Source organism: Sciurus carolinensis, chromosome 17 (assembly GCF_902686445.1).
Source record: "Sciurus carolinensis chromosome 17, mSciCar1.2, whole genome shotgun sequence".
Classification (NCBI taxonomy): Eukaryota; Metazoa; Chordata; class Mammalia; order Rodentia; family Sciuridae; genus Sciurus; species Sciurus carolinensis.
The window spans coordinates 35,819,682-35,840,316 of NC_062229.1; the positions used below are offsets into that span (position 1 = coordinate 35,819,682).

The window sequence follows — 20,635 nt, forward strand, 5'->3', positions numbered from 1 at the left end:
AGCTTCTTATTCTAAAAAAATAATTTCAAGGTTGACTTTGTACTCCCAAGACCAAACAAATCTGTTGTAGAAAAAACAGTGTGTGTGCATTATCTATGATATCAGCAAACATAATCTTTCCTTTGATTTTGAAACTCCAGATGAAGTCATGGGTACCAATACTGGAGTAATAATGAAATCTGATGATGTACAAATTTATGAAGATTAGAAACAGAAAGTCAGCCAGGTTCAAACCTTGCTCTTAACATTTTGCTACTCCCTTACTAGATGTACAAAATTACAATTATTAAACTTCTTATACTCTATGTTTAAAGATGAAATAACAAGTACCTATCTCAAGGGTTGAATATGAGACTGTACGAAATAAGATATAAAAAGCACTTAATAAAGAATCTGGTATCAAGGAAGCATTCGCTAAATGTTGGTTATGACTCTCCTTTTCATTTAAGTATTCTGTTTGTTTTTTAAACTGGGGATTGAGCCTGGTGCAGTAGTGCACGCCTATAATCCTAGAGGCTTGGGAGGCTGAGGCAAGAGGATCATGAGTTCAAAGCCAGCCTCAGCAACTTAGAAAGGTGCTAAGCAACTCAGTGAGACTCTATCTCTAAATTTAAAAAATACAAAAAAGGGCTAGGGATGTGGCTCAGTGGTTGAGTGCCCGAGTTCAATCCCTGATACCAAAAACAAAACACACAAAAACAAACACACCAAAAAAAAGCCCCCAAAACTGGGGATTGAACCACAAGTGCTCTACCGCGGGACTATGGCCCCAATTCCTTTTATTTTTTGAGACAGGGTCTTGCTAAATTGCTGATGTTGGCCTCGAATTTGTGATCCTCCTGGTCTTAGCCTCCTAAACTGCTAGGATGACAGGTATGTGCCACCATACCCAGCTTTGTTGAAAATTTTAACAGGACTTAGAAGTGACTTTGACCCTAATAAAGAATTATGAAGAACCTGAATGAATTACTTATTTCAGTGTATCGTATTTTAGGACAATATTATATAGTATAAAAGTACTCATTACTGTAGGACAGCAGCTCAAATGGGTGTTAAGACATCCTAAAACAAAACAAAACAAAACAAAAAACCAAAAAAATGACACCCCATAGCATTAAGCAGTAATTAAAAATGCCAGCTTCGAAGTCAAAAAGAATTGGTTTATGTAGCTCTTAGTGCCTAAAAGCTTTATAATTGTTGGACAATTTACAATTTACCTAGCTATTTTCCCACCCATTAAAAAAAAAATATATATATATATATATATATATATATGTATACACAGACACACACACACACACACACACACACATAGGTAGAGAGAGAGAGAGAGTAGCTGCTTCACAGGGCTATTGAGAATAATAAATGAGGCATTACATACAAGTTCTTAGCAAAGCCCTGCCACAGTACTTCACGTGTGGCTAGTTGATCCTATCAGTACCATCAGTATCATCCCTCTTGAATATCAAAAACCTAGCCCTGTGATGTGATGTGATAAATACTGCTGTTATGACCAGAACACTGACCAACTGCCGCCCAAATCACCTCCTGATGCAAATTGCTAAAACAATTTGACATTATTACAAGATATATATATAAAAAAAGATACATCCCATATAGAAGCTAAACAGATTCCAAAGATACATTAAAAACAAAAACAAAACAAAAAAAACCCAGCAGCTAAGGTTCTTCATATAGTTCTACTTTAATTCTTCCTTAAAATCCCAAAGTTCATTTAAATTTGGCATATTAGTCTATTCTGTTCAAGTTAATTAAAAACTCAAAAAGAAAAAAATACAACATACCTTTAATTTCCTGGAATAATTTTATACAAATAAAATTAATAACAACAAATGCTTCAGATACATTAGAAATTGTGCTGGCAATATAAGACAAGAAATCACATTTGTTTTCCTTAACTGTTTGTATTTTGCAAATTAACACAATACTTTCTTATAGTTAAATTCATTTGTGTATCACCTGATTCTTCAGCTGGTTAAGTGTTTGTCTCAAATTATCTGTTGTTGTTTGGTTACTTTTAAAAAACTCAGCTACTGCTGTATTCAAAATTATTTTATAATCATCTTTGTTTATATCTTGTAGACAGGCAAGGTGTTGCAGACAGGCATCATAATTTCCAGACTAAAAAAAAAAAAATCACACATACACACACAAAATTACATACCAGCTTTAAGAACATCATTTCCAAATATATTTCACTAAGCTTTACCTTAAAAATTCTTAAAAAGAGAGTCCCCCTGAATATACTACTTGAAGTCATTAGATAAAGCAATATTCATGTCAATTAAGAATCTATATTTATTTCCTAGGAGTCAAACTCTGACATTGACACATACATTATACCTACAAATACGTATATACTTATAATAAATATACTGGTATGTATGTGCATATATTGGTAACAGGGTTAAATAACTAAGTCTAGACAAAAAAGGTAATACAATTATTCCAAACTTCAATTTCATTAAATATACTTTGAATATGCCAGTTATCAAATTCTTTGACTTATAAAGTTTCCTTTCATATTATTTAAGGTCAGAAAAGTTAAAATTCTGACAATAAATTCTGGGGTTTCCACTTTAAAGTACATTTAAGACAAAGAATTGAACATAGTAGCAGAATGAAAAGACTGACCAACATAATTACAAACCTATATTTAAAAGACTTACAACAGAGTGAGAGTTAAAACATGTTTATGAAAACACAAAAACTTGAGAATGGCTCAAACTACTTTCATTCTTTTTATCATAGTTAAAGTGCTAGAATGTTGTAAAATTAAAGCTACTTCTCTCTACACTTAATTATTACAGAAAAAAATTATAAATTTAAAAATTCACTGTGAAAAGTCATATTTGACAGTCAATTTGAGCAGACTGAAAGAGAAGCCATTTCTTACTGTGAAAGCCTGGAAAGCACTGGTGGATAACTCCTTCTCTTGATCAGTGATCCCAGAGGACTGACCTGCCCCTTCATGTTTCTCTGCTCCCTGATCTGCAAACACAAAAGTGACATATTTTTTGTTTCGTTTTTTAGAAATGCTAACCATGTGTTATAATCACTGAGCTACGCCTGCAACCCCTCATTCTTTTTTTTTTTTTTTTTTTTTGCAGTGCTAGGAATTGAACCCAGGGCCTTGTGCTTGCAAGGCAGGCACTCTACCAACTGAGCTATATCCCCAGCCCGAACCCCTCATTCTTAATCAAGTTGCCACAGTCAGAACTCTCTCAACACTGGCTCATGAGTATTACGTGAAGCCACTCCCTTGAAAACTTGGAAATGCCTACCTCGGCAATGGTAAAACACGGTAAAAACCTGCATGCCTACTGAGGTAAGGACTACAAGCTATTGACTGAGACATTCAGGGTGAGAATGTGCTCCCTTAAAAATATTAGATCTGTCACCCAGCAATAATCAGGAACCTGACATATTGAAGAAACTATGCCGGGTCCTGGAGACAGAAGGAAATTACAAATACACTCACAATGCCTTCAGATGATTTATAATCAAAGTGGGAAGCAGTAACATTTAACAAGTAGAAAATGATACAGGTAAGGGCTCACAGTTAATTTCTAAAGAATGCTTCCCCAGGCTTAGAAATCTAAGTCAATGATTAACAACTTTCTTTCTTTCTTTTTTTTTTTTTTTGCGGTACTGGGGATCGAACTCAGGGCCTTGTGCTTGTGAGGCAAGCATTCTACCAGCTGAGCTATCTCCCCAGCCCAACAACTTTCTTAACTCAATTAAGTGTCCATACGTGTCCTGATTAAAGATCAATGATTCTGAACTGTGCCTGGTGGCACACTTCTGTAATTTTGGCCTACTTGGGAGGTTGAGGAAGGAGGATCACAGGTTGGAGAACACCCTGGGCAATTTAGTGAAACCCTGTCTCAAAATAAAAGATAAAAAGGGCAAGGGATTAATAACTCAGTGGTGCTTGTCTGGCTAGTACTGGTTCAATCCCCAGTACTAATCACCCCCCAAATTAAATAAATAATAAGTATTCCCAATTAACTTTATCTACAGTTATTAAATATGTATCTGATACATCAAAGAGTCAAAGAAAGTTAAGCTGGGCTGACCATGGTGGTGCATGCCTGTAATCACAGCATTCCGGAAGGCTGAGGCAGGAGGACTGCAAGTTCAAAGCCAGCGGTGGGGGAAGTGGCTCAGTGGTAAAGTGCCCCTGGGCTCAACAATCCCTGGTACCAAAAACAAACAACAACCAAAAAAACCATGCTGGGTCTTAGGGTCAACTAGTGCAGTGCTATACCCTGGCTTTAATCCCCAGTACCACCACCACCAAAAAAAAAGTGAATCAAGCTTATATTCAGGAAATGAATTATCTTTTGGTGTTTGTTTCTATTAATACAAAATCCCCTTCACCAGAAATCAAGTGAGATTTAGATTTTTTTGTCTATCTGTCCCAGGAGAAGGTAGACATTTAGTTTGTTGCTGGTAGTAATAATAAACATCAGACATTTAACAGTATGCCACTACTTGGGAGTTTTATGTAATTACCAATAGTCACTACATCCAGCATAAATAATGAAATTACATCATCTGCAGGAAAATGGATGGAACCTGAGAGTATTATGTTAAGTGAAATAACACAGACTCAGAAAGCAAAGGGTTGTATGTTTTCTCTCACTATGTGGAAGCTAGAGAAGGGGGAAAAAAAAGAGGTGGAGGGAGATTTTATGAAAATAGAGATCGGTACAGGGAAGGGTCTGGGGGAAAGGAGAAGGGTAAGGTAAGTAAAGGGAACAAACAGGAAAATAAAAATGACAAAATTTTGTTATGTGCATATATGAATAAGTAACCACAAATCCCACTATTATGTATGCTTAAAATGCACCAATAATAGTAATAATTTAAAAGGTATTCTGGGGCTTGGGTATAACTCAGTGTTAGAGCTCTTGCCTAGAATGCACAAGAATTCATAAAGCCATGGGCTCAATTCCCAGGACCCCACAAAAAAGTTATTTTCCCCATAAGGAAGGGTAATAAATTGAAACTAAATGCACAAAATTCTTGGATGGCCATTCAGTTATCTCCATACCATCTTCTAAAATATACGCTCTCCAGATTAGACATCATTCTTTAATGGGATTTCTGGTCCCAATTATTAGAGAGACTTAGAAAGAGAGATCAAAGGGAAACACACCCAATAATTTGTCAAGGAATTGAAGATTTTAGGTTTCTACTTAAAGTGGAGTGGCACAAGTAGCCACAACTGCCATTATCCCCTAGGAAAGGTTAAGAATCTCCTAAAATTCTCCAAGTAAAGAGAGAAGCCAATTTCAAGATAAACAAGCTGGACTTTAAGGTTGACAAGAGACCCTACAAATCCCATTTTTACTTACTTTTCAGAGAACTAAGCTCGATAAATAACCTTCTACATGTTAACTAATAATTATTTTACCTACATTCTTTTATTTCAGGATAACATTTAAAAAAATACACTTCAGTGAGATTACCATTTTTTCCTTATTATGTTTGTATACTTTTCAAGTTTTCTATGAAAAAAATGGGTATTGTATCAGTTTTTCAAATGTTTTAAAAACATTCACTATTTCGAACAGCTGACTTCTTACCAGATAGAGTCTGCACATAATTCCACAGTGTGTCTTTATTTGTCCAAAAGTAGTCTCCATTGCCGATTGAAAGTGTATATGATCGTTCATCCATAAGCTTGACTTTCCTTCTACTTTGGCTTAACAAACATGGTTGACCTTCTAGGTGTGCAGAGCTCTTTGACCCACAAACCTTGACACTCTTTAAGCCAATAGACTTCATTTCTAACCAAAGAGTTAGCAGCCTCTAGGTTTCAACAAAGTAGATGAGAAATGTACCACTTTTTCAAAACTGTAAAAGTCAGTTAACTGAAAGCACAGATACATTCCAATACAGAATGTTAACAAATCAAATATGATTGGAGGATGACTACAAGCTATGCATTCAAACTGTAGCCCCAATAATGTTGAAGAAGATTTTTCCAAAAAAAAAGAAAAAGAAATGTGAAAAGACCTAAGCAATCAACTGCTATTGTCACAAAATTTCTATGATACCTTTGTGTAGCAAAGTTTTTAACAAGGATTCTTTTCCAAAATAATAATGAAAATAATTCAGGCTCACTAAAGTCCACAAATAGCTGAGTTTAAGATATCTCACATGTGGTTTCTTTCTTTTCTTTTTCTTTTTTTTTGTACTGGTGATTGAACCCAGGGGTGTTTTACAACTGAATTGTGTCCCCAGTCCTTTTTTAAAAATTTTGTGACAGGGTCTTGCTAAGTTGCCCGGTTGGCCTCAAACTTGCAATCCTCCTACCTCAGTAGCTGGGATGACAAGTGTGTGAAACCATGCCTGGTTCACATGTGGTCTCTATCATCATCAGAAGAAAGCTGACTTATCAAAATCCCACATATAGGGCTGGGGAGATAGCTCAGTTGGTAGCACAAGGCCCTGGGTTTAATCCCCAGCACTGCAAAAAAAAAAAACAACAAAAAAAACCCCACATATAGTCGGGCATGGTAGTGCACACCTGTAATCCCAGTGGCTTGGGAGGCTGAGGCAGAAGGATCGAGTTCAAAGTCAGCCTCAGCAAAAGCAAGGCTCTAAGCAGCAACTCGGTGAGACCCTATCTCTAAATAAAATACAAAATAGGGTTGGGAATGTGTCTTAGTGTTCAAGTGCTCCCAAGTTCAATCCCAGTACTCAAAAAACAACAAAAACCCCACATATAAATGGCTGACTTCTATGCAGCACAGAGAAATAACACAGAACCAAAGAAACTATCTTCTACAGCCCCAATCTTTCCTTTTTAAGCTAGTCTAAAAGTCCAAATTCTCTGGCAACTTCAAACCTAGAATTTTGTGACCCAGCTCCAGCTACTTCCTCCTTTGAAATAACCATAAAGATAAGGTCAAACAAGTCAACCTAAAAGTTTGTTAGTATTTCATTAGTCAAAAATGACACAGGCTTCACACCACTCTTCTATGTCATACAGGAACACAAACATGTGAACCTTATACTGCCTCTTTCAATCTTTGTCTTTCGTTGAAATACAACTCTGGGTGTGGGATTTGCTGAGAAATCATACAACCCAGAAAAAGTGAATTAGTTCCTTCTAGGATAAGTTTTAACTAAATGAGAAAAAGAAATGGGAGGAAGTTGGATAGATAAATCATCTCTCCTTTCTGTCTCCTATGTATTACTCTCAAGTTTCTCCTGAAAAAAACTTACAGAAAAGTACCACATACAAGCAACCTGCATCACCCTTCGCCTTACTTCTCTCCTTTACTTTCGGTACTCTGGGCATCCACCCCCCAAAAAAAGGGGTTCTGCCTCCAAGAGGATGTGTGCAAAAATACACACCTTTCATCATTTGATCCTCAAAAGCTACAATCCTCTGAGGTAAATAAGGGTATTAGGATTCCCATTTCACAAAGAAGCTGAGTTGCTCACCTAAGACCCCTTCCCAAGGAGCTCCACTTTCTGTTCATCTTCTGTACCCAGTCACCAAAGTCTGATAATTTTACTCTAAACATTTCCTACATCTGCCTCTGTCCATCCTACCATGACCCTAAAGTAATATTAGCCAGCATTTAAAAACATCGGTGCCTGAAATTATCTTATTTAATCTTTTACCAGTTCTGTAAGGTAGACATTATTATCATTCTTATCCTACACATGGGAAAGCAGCTCAGGGAGCTTATATTCAAGGGATCTTGTTGTTGTTCTTTAAAATATTTTACAACCAGAAGTGTTGCATGTTTCTTGCTCCTTCTACCAGTATCATTCCTTCCCCACATAGTTCTTTATCTTTACAGTCTCTCTTCAAATGTCAACTCTAAGAGAGCTCTTCTCTAACCAATCCATCTAAAAAACAAGGTCCTTACCCTCGTTTGTCTTTTATCTTCTTATTTAATTAGCCCATTTTCCATTGCCATAACAAAATATTTGAGGCTGGGTACTTTGTAAAGAAATGAGGTTTAATTAAATCAGTTTTGGAGACTAAAAGTCTAAATTTGGGCAGCCACATTTTTCAGTCACTGGTGAGGACCCCTTAACTGTGTCATATGATGGATGGTATCATGGCAAGAATACATGAGGGAGAGATCACAAGGTTAGAAGGGAGTCAGAGGGTAGGGAGGGCTCAGGTTTGGTCTTTCATAACTTGTTCTCACAAGAATTGCCAAGGTCCTATGGGAACGACCTTAAATCATTTCCAATGGCAGCACACCCCAATAATCTAATCACCTATTAGGTTCCACCTCTCAAAGATTCTGTCACATTTATTTGTTTGTGTGTGCTGGGGATTGAACCCAGCATCTCATGCATGCTAGTGCTCATCGTCTCTAGTAATTAGAAAAATGCAAATTAAAAATCACCCTAAGATTTCATCTAACTCAGAATGGCTATTATCAAGAACACAAGCAATAAGTGTTGGCATGGATGTGGTGAAAAAGGCACACTCATACATTGCTGGTGGAGTTGCAGATTGGTGCAGCCACTCTGGAGCAGTATGGAGATTCCTCAGAAAGCTTGGAATGGACCCACCATTTGACCCAGCTATCCCACTCCTCGGTTTATACCCAAAGGGCTTAAAAATCAGCATACTACAGTGATGCAGCCACATCAATGTTCATAGCAGCTCAATTCACAATAGCTTGATTGTGGAACCAACCTAGATACCCTTTAGTTGATGAAAGGATAAAGAAACTGTGGTATATATACACAAAGGAATATTAGCCATAATGAAGAATACAATTATGGCATTTGCTGGAAAATGGATGGAGTTTGAGAATATCATGCTAAGTGAAATAGGCCAAGCCCAAAAAACCAAAGGCCGAATGTTTTCTTTGATAAGCAAATGATGATACATAATGGGGGCGGGGCAAGAGAAGAATGGAGGAACTATGGATTGTGTACAGGGAAATGGCACGGGAGGGGATGGGGGAAGGAAAGATAGTACACCGAGACATATTATCACCCTGTGTACATGTATGATTACATGAATGGTGTGAATCTACATTGTGTACAACCACAAATGAAAAGTTGTACCCCATTTGTGTACAATGAATCAAAATGTAGTTTGATAAAAAAATTAATAAATAAAAGAGATAAGCAAAAAAAAAAAAAAAAAAAAAAAAGATATAGACTTTGTCTTGTTTCTTGCCCAGTGCCTAAAGTAGTGGCTGGCAAAGCAGACTGAATACAATGTCATCACAATATTAGCTGGTCTCAGGTGGGTCTGGCATTTCAGTGTTGCGTTACTTAAATCCATCATCTACTATACACAGTGTGATCCAGTCACTTATCTTTTGCTTATTTTTTTAAAAAGTTTTTTTGTGGTGCTGAGACTCAAACTCAGAGCCTCACACATGCTAGTCAAATGCTCTATACTGTTTTCAGTACCTTGGTCACTTACCTTCTTAAATCCTTTCATGGCCCCCTTTTGTTACCTAATGGAGAACAAACACACAAGACCCTCCATGACAAGGCCACTAACCTCAGGAACTCAAAGAGGAAGCAGCATGTAAGGCCTGCACTCAAGATTTGTGAATGAATGCAGCAGCAGAAGGCTTTTTGACTGAGGAGGACTTGAAAAATGGACGAGTTGTGGGTCTAAAAGGATGAGTCTGAACAAATAAGTGCAACGGGATGGGCATGTAGAAATGGTAAACTTGGGGAACAGAAATTAAAAAGGAGGATGTTGATTCCCTTTTCCAGTCTCTGACAAGCCTGTCTCTAACTTTCCTCCCCATTTACCTCTCCCTATTCCATATGGCTCACTTCTTCATTATGTTCAATTATCACCTCCTCCATGGCCTTTTCTGATCAACCTATCTAAAATTCTGTAACACATGCTACTACTCTCATTTTCTAATTAGTTTTTGTTTTCTTCTTAGCAGATTAATGAAGAGATGCTCTAATTTTTTTTTTTTGGGGGGGGGTGGTAGTGGTGCTAGGGATTGAACCTCAGGTACCTGTGCATGCTCTACCACTGAAATAGGTCCCCAGCCCTGTTTTTATTGATCTGTTCCTGTATTAGGGTCAGCTGACTTGAATCTCAAACCGAAGTTCATTTGTCAGTCGTTGAGATAAAGATCCATTAAAATCTACAGCCATTTAGATTTCTTTTCTTTCTTTTTTTTTTTTTTAGTACTAGGGACAGAGACACTCCATCACTGAGTTACATTGCTAGTTTTTAATTTTCATTTTGTGAAAGAGTTTTGCTAAATTGCAGAGGCTGGCCTCAAACTTGCAATCCTCCTGCTCTAGTCTCCCAAGTAAGCGGGATTACTGGCGGGCAGCGCCCGTCGAGATTTTTTCTGTTCTTAAATTAAACGGCACTGTAGAAAAGTGTGATGACCACTTCTAAGTTCTGTCGTTTAAACTTCTTCCAATAAAACGTCGATGCTAGAGAGAATATTAATTTCTTGCAGGGCACATGTGCCTGACTTTAGCAGAAGTGGGCTGGAAAAGTTTTATAGTCCTTACTGGGGAAGATTCTAGGAACGGGGAAAATAATTCATAAGTAATATCGAAATTACGTAATTAATCTTGAGAAACTGGAGAAAAACAGGTCCTGAACAGAAGGTATCAGCACAGAAAGCACACCGAAACATCGTGCCTATCTAAATAGTGGTTTTCACAAAATTAATTCTACAGGACATCGCTCAAGTGGTTGAAATAGCCCAGGTGACATGAATGCACCTGAGTATACCGAGACGAAGCCCTTAGTCTTCCTTTCTCATTGGGAAGTCGAAAAGCCTGAAGCGGCAAAACAAATTTAAGTAATTTAGGCGAGAGTTAATTTTGGACACCCAGTGCAGAGGCGGTCAGTAAGGGCTTCACACTTCGCTTGAGTAGAAAACTATTGGACCTGGGGCCCAAAGACTCACATAAGCCACCGCGAGGCAGAGGCTGGAGGAAAGAAATGCACGCCCCAAAGTGAAGTCGTCCTGGAATCCCCACCCGCTAGTTCCCACCCCGGGCGCCGCGGACTCCGCGCGCAGGGTCTATCCACCCCCGCGGGTCCCGCTTCCTCACCGCAGCCGGCGCCGACGCCTCACCTGCAGCCTTGTCTGCAGCCATCTTCCCTCCTCGGCTCGGGTTCTTCCCGGCAGGTGGCGTGGCCCCGACTCCCGCCGCCGGGCTGGCCGCTGTACTGGACCTCCGAGGTCAACTCTGAGCCCACCGCAGTTCCGGGCCCCCTTGTTCCGGCCTGGGGAGTGGGCAGACGGCGGGCTGAGGAAGTGACGAGGACTAGTTCGCGTTGTCTAGCAACAGCAACAGCGTCTCCGCCCTGGCAATGCCACAGCCTCCCGCCATCCACAGCTTCCGCCCTACGGCGTCTGGGTACACATTACTTCCGGGGGCCGTGTCCAACCGCGCCTGCAACGCCAGCGTGGGAACTGCGGATGGCCCCGCCCCACGCCGGCGTTCCTTCCTCGCCCCGCCCCCGGCGGCACGGGCGCGCGAGCCGGCCTGACGTGCGCGCGCTGGCTCGCATCTCTGCAAGTGCGTGAAGTAGAACCGTAGGCGGCTGTGCCAAACTCCCGCTTGCTTATCTTGATTGAAATACCAAAGTGTCGGATCTGCTGACCCTCATTTTACACCAAATCACTATAATCACACCTGACGTTTATGTGCCAAGCCCTGAGCCTTCACTTGGCCTGGACTATCGCACTAATTTCTCACAATAACCTTATGAGGTGCTACTGCAGTTCCCTCTTAAACAAACCCGTTTTAATTTTAGAAGTTTTAGATTTGTAGAAAAGTTGTAAAGATGATTCATAGAGCTCCTGAGTACTCCGCATTTAGTTTTCCCTATTGTGAACGTCTTAATTATTAAATTACTATGGTATGTAGGTCACATCTAAGAAAACAGTGGTGCATCACTATTAACTCCACACTTCATTTAGATTTCACCAGTTTTCTGTCGTTTTCCTGTTCCAGGCTCCTGACATTGCATTTATTCAAGTTTCTGACCCGGTCTTCTGGGATGGAACCCAGGGCCTCTCACATGCTAGGTGCTCTACTGCTGAGCCATATCCCTAGCCCTTTTCCTTGTTTGTGAAAAGTACTTTTGAAAAGTACTGGTAAAATATTTTGGAGAATGTATCTTAATTTGGGTTTGTCCAATGTTTTCCTCATGGTTACGTGATGGGCGGACAGATCTGGTTCCATGAGAATGTTATAGGCCAGACTCTTAAGGGAAATGACTAAACAGACTCCATTTTGCTCTGAGACTCCATGTTATGTAGGAAATAAGCTTTTCCCATGGGAACACCCTGCCTCTGTACCTAGTGGTGACATGTTTAGCAATACAAAATGACAATTGTTATGTAATGAAAAATTGCTCCTTTTGATTCCTGTTGCTCCTAAACAATGTACCATGTGAACAGTGATTGTGTGGATGTTAGTAACCATTCTTTAGTTTGTACCTAGGTAAGGGTCATTTTGACCCACTTCCCCCTCTGTCGATGATTTCATGATGTTAGTTTATAACTTCAAATCATAGCAACAGACACTTATGAATGATGTGATTTATGGTATAAGAACTCCTACAACCCTATGGTCAGAGCTGTTCTCCCAATAGCCATTTTTTGGGGAATTGTGTGAGACAGTCAGCCAGCTGGCTTAATAACGACTCTCAAGTTTGGACTTCTCAGTGGTGATGGGTTTGTTCTTAAGCAACGCCCCATAACAGTTAGACTGAAGTCATGTGGTTTAAGAAAGTTTTCAGAGGTAACTGGCCATTCTCATCACATCTAATCAAGGGTATATGCTATCAAAATGGCTAATCACTGATTGTGTTTAGCCTTTATCATCTCTTTGAGCTGTTTGCTAGGTTTCATTGTAAACTTACTACCCCTTACCCTTCCACACTAATCTTTGGAAGCAAATCGATAAATGCAGCCACACTCAGGACAGGAAGGAAGATGTAGAGTGCTGCCTCCTGCAGTGGGGAATAGGTAAATAAATTTTCTTCTGGGAAGATTTGCCTCTTCTCTCCTCATGTAGTAATTTGCTCAATCTCATGCTTATATCAGTATGGTATCATGGATTTATTTATGTATTTATTTGCAGTGCTTGGATCAAACCCAGGCCTTGTGCATGCAAAGCAAGCAAGTACTTTACTGCTGAACTACACCCCTAATTTCATCTACTTTTTTAAACTTAATGTAAATAATCATAATATAATCATATGTATATGTATGTGTGTATATATATATATATATATATATATATATATATATTTTTTTTTTTTTTTTTTTTTGTACCAAAGATTGAACTCAGGGGTGCTTAACCACTGAGCCACATCCTTAGCTCTTTTTGTACCTTGTTTAGAGACAGGGTCTCACTGAATTGCTTAGGGCCTAGCTAAATTGCTGAGGCTGGCTTTGAACTCTTGCTCCTCCTGCCTCAGCCTCCCAAATCACTGGGATTACAGGCGTGTGCCACCACATCCAGCTCATGCAATATATTTCATTTAGGGTCTTCATTCTTTTCCATGCAGACATCCATGTTCTTTTTAAAAAACACCACATTTTGGAGTGCTTTTTTTAGCAATAGATAACTGAAATAATGTCTCCCAATTCCTCATTTCCCTATCTAGTTCAAGTGACAAACTAAAGTGTATAGATTTTCCTTCTTTGATATGATAGACCCTTCCATTCTCACTGCCACTTCACCCTTCTCTCACAAAAGCAAAAAATATAACAAATCCCATGTGTCCACTCCCCCAGTTTCAATTTGCCATATATTAGTTTCATCTAACCCCTTCCCTTTTTTATGTTTGTGACTTGAGTATTTTACAGTAAATCTCAGACATCATATCACATCACCTCTGAACACTTCAGTATGCAACTGAAAAAGAAATATGCAAATAGTTTCTTGCATATTTCTTGCAATGCCATTATCTCATCTAACAAATTTCAAAATAATGTCTTAGTATTATTCAATACCCCAACCATACTCACATTTCTTCTATTACATATTTTTTAAAAACCTCTTTATAATTTAGAATCAGGATCAAACAAGAGTGATTTATTTAACTTGGTCTTATCTTTGTGTTTAAGTTTTATGTTTCTCTTAATCTAGAACAGTACCTCCTAACTTTATTTTTTCCTGCATCGAATTGTTGATGAAATTGGAGTCGACTATAACATCCCTCCTTTGAGATTGATTATATTGGTTCCTTGTGGACCAAATCTTTTATGCTCAATATTTCCTTTGTACTAGAAGTCAGTTCTAAAGGCTCTGATTATTATTAAAAAATATTTTTCCTGAGAATTCCTTGTTCATGGTGTTGTATGCTTTCTACATCCTTATCAGAAAGCATATTGTGTTAATTGTCTTACTTTTTGTGATTTTAAGATTGATTTTTGTGTTCAAGTAATGATGACCTGATTTTGTATACTTTCTGTTGGTCTTTCAGGTTGTGATTTATTTTAAAAATTTTTATTATTTTTGTGGTACAGGGGGATCAAAAGCAGGGCTTCATGCATGTTGTAGTGTTTGCAAACACTACAACTGAGATACACCCTCTGTCCTTTAATGCTTGTGGTTTTAGAAGCATTAAGCGTATTCTCTGAACCCATTTTTTCACTAATGACTGAAATGATGTTCCAATTTGGACAAGTCAGCATTGGTTAACTAGAATCAAGGTTAAGTGAAGCCTCCTTAAATTCTATATCTTAGACATCCCCGTGCTTCACCTTATTCCCAGCCCTATCTAGAACTCCTCTGTACTAGAGAACTTTTCCTTATCTTCAGGGCTATTATTCAGGTACGCTGAAATTTACTTTATAACAGAAGGGCAGGATGAATGTTTAATTCTTTTCCTGTAATTATCAATTTTCAGAGGAACGAGTTGACGTCCCAGCAATCCCCAGGATTCTTCCTTTTCTAAAAAATTATTATGAACCATGGCTTTTTGTATATTGAATATGTTTTATTGTTTTATTTGCTTTGAACATGGGATGATTTCCCATTTATTTAGTTAGTTTTTTTTTTTTTTTAAGGACCTCATCAAGATGTCAAGGGGTTCATTAAGTTGCTGAAGCTGGCTTTGAACTTGTGATCCTCCTGGCTCTGCTGCCTGAGTTCCTGAGATCACATGTGTGTGCCACTGCACTTCTGGGCTAAAATTTTTGGCTAGAATTTCCAGTACAATGTTGAGCATAAGTAGTGAGAATGGACATTCTTGTCTTGTTTCTGAACTTAGGGAAGTATCCAGTCTTTCACTACTAAATATAATGATAGCTATGGGTTTTTTGTAAGTGCTCCTTTTTGTTTTTCTTTTCTTTTCCTTCCTTCCTCCCTCCCTCCCTCCTTCCCTCCCTCCATCCCTTCCTTCCTTCCTCCCTTCCTTCCTTTCTTCCTTTCTTCCTTTTTTCTTTTTTTCTTTCTTTCTTTTCTTGTTATTTTTGTGGTACTGGGATTGAACCCTGGGTGAGTGCTATCAGATTGAGGAAGTTCCCTTTAATTCTTACTTTGTTGAGTGGCTTTTTAAAAAAATTAAAAAGGTGTTAGGTTTTGTCAAATTTTTCTGGCTTTCGAAATGATTATTTTTTTCTCTACTGATATAATGAAGTATAATAATTGCTTTCTGAATATTAAACCAAGCTTCTATTTCTGAGCTAGAATCTCCCTTGGTTAAGCCTCTACTGTTGCTCCTCAGGGTAGAAGCCTGCATGCCCCTGGTCACCCTGGGATGTTGACAGTAGTTCAGTAGGTTTTTTTGTTTGTTTTGTTTTTTTTGGGTGCTGGGGATCAAACCCAGGGCCTTGTGCTTGTAAGGCAAGCACTCTACCGACTGAGCTATCTCTCCAGCCCCTGTTCAGTAGTTTTTACTACCTTCTTCCGTTCCTTATTGTGGGAGTCCAATGTTATTTTGTTTGTTTATGGCACTGGTGATTGAATACAGGTGTGCTCTACCTCTAAGCTACATCCCTAGCCCTTCCTATTTTTTTTTTTTTTTTTTTTTTTTTTTTTTGAGACAGGGTCTTGCTAAATTGCCTAGGCTGGCCTTGAACTTGATCACAGGTTGACCTTCCTGCCTCAGCATTCTGAGTCACTGGAATTACAGGTAGGTACCACCACTCCTGGCTAGAATATGTATTCTTACTAGAACATAAAATAATACTTTAAAACTGGTGGGGTGGTGCACACCTGTAATCCCAGCCTCTTGGAGGCTGATGCAGGAGGATCACAATTTCAAGGCCAGACTCAGTAATTTAGCAAGACAGTGTTTCAAAATAAAAAAAATAAAATGAACTAGGGATGTAGCTCAGTGATAAAGGGCCCCTTGAATTCAACTCCAGTATTAAAAAAAAATACTTTAAAACTCCTTCCCTTTAAAAAAGCATAAAAATATATGTAACGACTATTGGCTATAGTAAAGTACTCACACCATACTATACTGTTCATTTTTTTTATACCAAATCATCCTCTGACATTTATAGAACCATACCTTAAAAAGAAACTTTTTATTTTTAACTAACTTCAGACTTAAAGAAAAGCTGCAAAAATAGTTCAAATAGTTGCCATATGCTTTCACCCAGCTGCGTCTTACATAACCAAAGTACAGTCATTAAAAGGAAATTAAACTTGATGTAATACTATTACCTAAAGAACTTATCTGAACATCACTAATGTTTCCACTGATGTTTAGTTTTCTCTTCCAGGATTTCACACAGCATTTAGTTATTATTTCTCCTTAGTCTCTTCTAATCTGTGACAGTTCCTCAGTCTCTCCTTAATCTTGACTGGTTGTTTTGTTTTGTTTGCTGCACTGGGGATTGAACCAGCCTTGCATATACTTGGCAAGCACTCTCCCAACCTGATGGTCAGTTATTTAGTAGGATGTCCCTCAGATTGTTTGGCTGAGATTATTCTAATGGCAGTTTGTTTGATGTTTCCTCATGGTTAAAATGGGATTATGCATTTATGGCAAGGATAATACAGAAATGATTTTGTGTCCTTCTTAGTATGTCATATTAAGGAGTTGATGATGTTGATATGCCATGTTATTATTGCAAGTTGATGTTAACCTTGAGCATTTAATGTGATGTTTGTGTGATCACTGAAAGGTTATTTTTCCCACTGCAATTAATCAATGTCCCAAAGTGGATAATATAGGATTATTGAAATATCCTGTTTCTCCTCAAATTTTTATCCACTAATTCCAGCATTCATCTTTTCTGCAAGAATTGGTACTCTAGTATTTGCCAAATATTGATTTTTCTATCCTCTTCTTTCCTTCTACAGGCATTAATTGGAATTCTTCTGTAAGAATTCTTTTCCAGGGGCTGGAGTTGTGGCTCAGTGATAGAGGGCTTGCCTGGCTTGTGCAAGACCTTGGGTTTAATACTCAGCACCACCTAAATAAAGAAAATAACAGATCCATTGACAACTAAATATATATTTTAATAAAAGAATTCTTTTCCATGTATTTATTGATTTTATGGATTGTAATCCAACACTTCCAGTATTTTAATACTGAGATTATTCTAAAGTCAGTCATTAGGGACTCTTTCAGGTTGGTTCCTGTCTTTTCTGCAAGTTCCCATCCTTTTGTGAGTGTTTCCTTACCTTGTGGCACTGAAATATATTCTGGACTCCTGTTTTCTCTGTCCCAACCCTTGAATCAACCACTTCTCCAGGGAATCCTGGTTGTTTTCACTGAGGAATGTTGTCTAGAAGCCAATATCTAAGTTCTAAATGTGCTCATTGCCACTGGAGTCTCTCTACTTCTTGACTCTTTCTGTGGAAAAAGTGAGGAAATGCCAGGCAAGGAACCAACGCTTGTAATCGCAGTTACTCAGGAGGCTGAGGCAGATTGCAAATTCCATGCCAACCTGGGCAATTTAGTGAGACCCTGTCTCAAAATAAAAATGAAAATAGGGCTGGGGATGCAGCTTAGCAGTAGAACATTTGCCCAGTATGCATGAGGCCCTGGGTTCAATTTCTAGTCCTGTTTAAAAGAGAGACAGACAGAGGAAGAGAGAGAGAAAGAGAGAGAGAGAGAGAGAGAGAGAGAGAGAGAGAGCTATGAAATATACATACTTATACTAACACACGCACATACATACACACAAACATCTCCCAGAATTTCTCTTGTATTTCTCTATCCTCTGCATATTGAAAAACCATGATTTTATGCCAATACCTCTGATTCTAATACAATACCACGGGATTCCTTATTTGTAACTTTTTTTCTCCAATGGTGAGAAATCAGGCTCTCCCTTGTATACAAATATTTACTTATTTATTCAGTTGTAGCATACGTATAAAGCAGTGCTGGAATTACTGACCCACACAGAAAACACATTCACCAACTAGATTATAGCATTGTGTAGTTTTTGTCTCTAATTTTGCAGTATCCAGACAAGATATTGTTTTCCAAATTTATTATTATTTAAAAAAATTTTTTTTAGTTGTCAGTGGACTTTATTTATTTACATATGGTGCTGGGAATTAAACCCAGTGCCTCACACATGCTAGGCAAGTGCTCTACCACTGAGCTACAACACCAGCCCCTCCAAAATCATTAAAGGTAGTTCTTGCTTGTAATCCCAGCGACTCGGGAGGCTGAGACTGGAGGATAGTGAGTTCAAAGCTGATCTCAGCAATGATGAGGTGCTAAGCAACTCAGTGAGACCCTGTCTCTAAATAAAATACAAAAAATAAGACTGGGGATGTAGCTCAGTGGTCGAGTACCTCTGAGTTCCCCTGTACCAAAAAAAAAAAAAAGGAGGTCTTTGCTTCTTCACCCACCCAGGGTGGTAATATTCTTTCATTTAAAATTTATATTTTGAGGTACTGAGGATTGAACACAGGAGTGCTTTACACTGAACTATATAACAAGACTTTTTTATTTTTTATTTCGAGACAAGGTTTGGCTGAATTGCAGAGGATTGAACTTGGGACCCTCCTGCAATAAATAGCCTTTCAGGTAGCTGGGATTACAGGTATGCTCCACTGTGCTCAGCTAATATTCTTATTTATGATACAGTTAGATCAACATGTTACTGTTTGTGTTCCATTTTTGTTTTCCTCCACATTTTGGTTGGTTTGAATTATTTATTTTTTTGAGAGCGTGAAGGGAGTATGAAGTATTAATATGGGTCTAAAGTCAGAGCTACACAAAATGGATTTGTTTGTTTTTAGTGCTAGGGATCAAATCCAGGGCCTCACACATGCTAAGTGACCTATACACCACAAAAAGTGTTATTAAAAAATGTAAGTTGGATGGCACACACTTGCAATCTCAGCTCAGGAGGTTGAGGCAAGAGGATCACAAGTTCAAAGCCAGCCTTGGCAACTTAGCAAGGCTCTCAGAAACTTAGTGAGATCCTATCTCAAAATGAACAATAATAACAACTAAAAAAAAAAGGACTGAGGATGTAACTCAGTGGTAGAGCACTCCTAGGTTCAATCTCCAGTACTACAAAAAGAAAAGAAAAGAAAAGAAAAGAAAAAAGAAAGAAATGTAACTCTACTGTTATCCATAATTTCCCTTTCTTCTTTTCTTTTTTACCCTTTTTCGAACTACCTTTTGTAAAGCAATTTCTTAAGTTTCTGAGAACTGTACTTTCTCCCTACATTTTAATAAAACATTTATATAGCCAGGCACAGTGGTACATAGCTGTAATCCCAGCAATTCGGGAGGGTCCCAAGTTTGAGTTCAGCCTCAGTAACTTATTGAGGCCCTAAACAACTTAGTGAGAACATTAACTCAAAATTAAAAATAAAAAGGGTCGGGAATGTGGCTCAGTGGTTAAGCACCCTTAGGTTCAATCCCCTATACTGCCAAAAAACAACAAAGCAAAAAACAGTGATATAGCTGGGCACAGTGGCTCATGCCTGTAATTCCAGTTAATTGGGATACTGAGGCAGGAGGATTGCAAATTTGAGGCTTGTTCAGGCAAATTAGTAAGACCCTGGTTTTTTGTTTGTTTGTTCGTTTTATAAAAAAGGTTTTATATGAACATATCTGAAGTAGACTGTGAGCTACCTATCCCAACATCTCTTCATTATCCTCAGTTAAACAAACTCTGGTTTTAGCTTGATGTATAACCACCTGGATAAAACACTTCCGTTCTCCTAGTCTCCCTTGCAGCTGGATGTAGCTATATGACCAAGTTCTTTCTCATGAAATGCAAGAAGAGTTGAATGACTACTTTTGGCAGAGTACTTTAAGAGACTGCTGGCACATCTTTTTCTCAGTCCTCTGTTTTGTTGCTTGGAATGCAAATATAATGGCTGGAACTCGAACAGGTATCTTAGACCATGTAGACAAGGATCCTAGGGATGGAGGAGTGGAAAGTTTAAAGTACCCATGTTCTTGATGATTTCTTAGGCTCTCCATTGCTAGTTTCAGACCGTGTGTATTTGTGTGTATATGTGTGTAAAACCTTATCACATGCTTCAGGGGGGAGCCAGACTATCTGGCTGTACAAGTCACCTTAAAGAGTCTAATTTGTTTCCTACCCCACAAGAATCCTCCATCACCTCATGTTTAACGTCTTGAAAACCATTGTTTTTCATATACTCTGCCCTTTTGTTTTGTTTTCTATTCTTTACTGTAACAGTTACC

At 38.4% G+C, this 20,635-nt stretch overlaps 1 protein-coding gene across 11 annotated transcripts in view; it reads right to left on the bottom strand.

Annotated features, from left to right (window-relative positions):
* Cnot10 (CCR4-NOT transcription complex subunit 10) overlaps positions 1 to 11,378 on the bottom strand; it is a 66,573-nt gene extending 55,195 nt beyond the window's left edge. For 2 of the 11 annotated variants that reach the window (XM_047532225.1, XM_047532224.1), the window contains exons 1-3: positions 11,100 to 11,378; positions 2,918 to 3,012; positions 1,981 to 2,142 (exon numbers count right to left, since the gene is read on the bottom strand). In XM_047532225.1, the coding sequence (XP_047388181.1) occupies positions 1,981 to 2,142; positions 2,918 to 3,012; positions 11,100 to 11,121 (279 nt within the window). In that variant the 5' untranslated portion in view covers positions 11,122 to 11,378. Of the gene's footprint in view, positions 1 to 1,980; positions 2,143 to 2,917; positions 3,013 to 4,100; positions 4,128 to 5,615; positions 5,818 to 11,076 lie in introns of those variants that run through there. The other 9 variants (XM_047532222.1, XM_047532221.1, XM_047532218.1 and 6 more) reach the window with 9 other exon arrangements.
* Between the last annotated feature and the right edge of the window lie 9,257 nt (positions 11,379 to 20,635).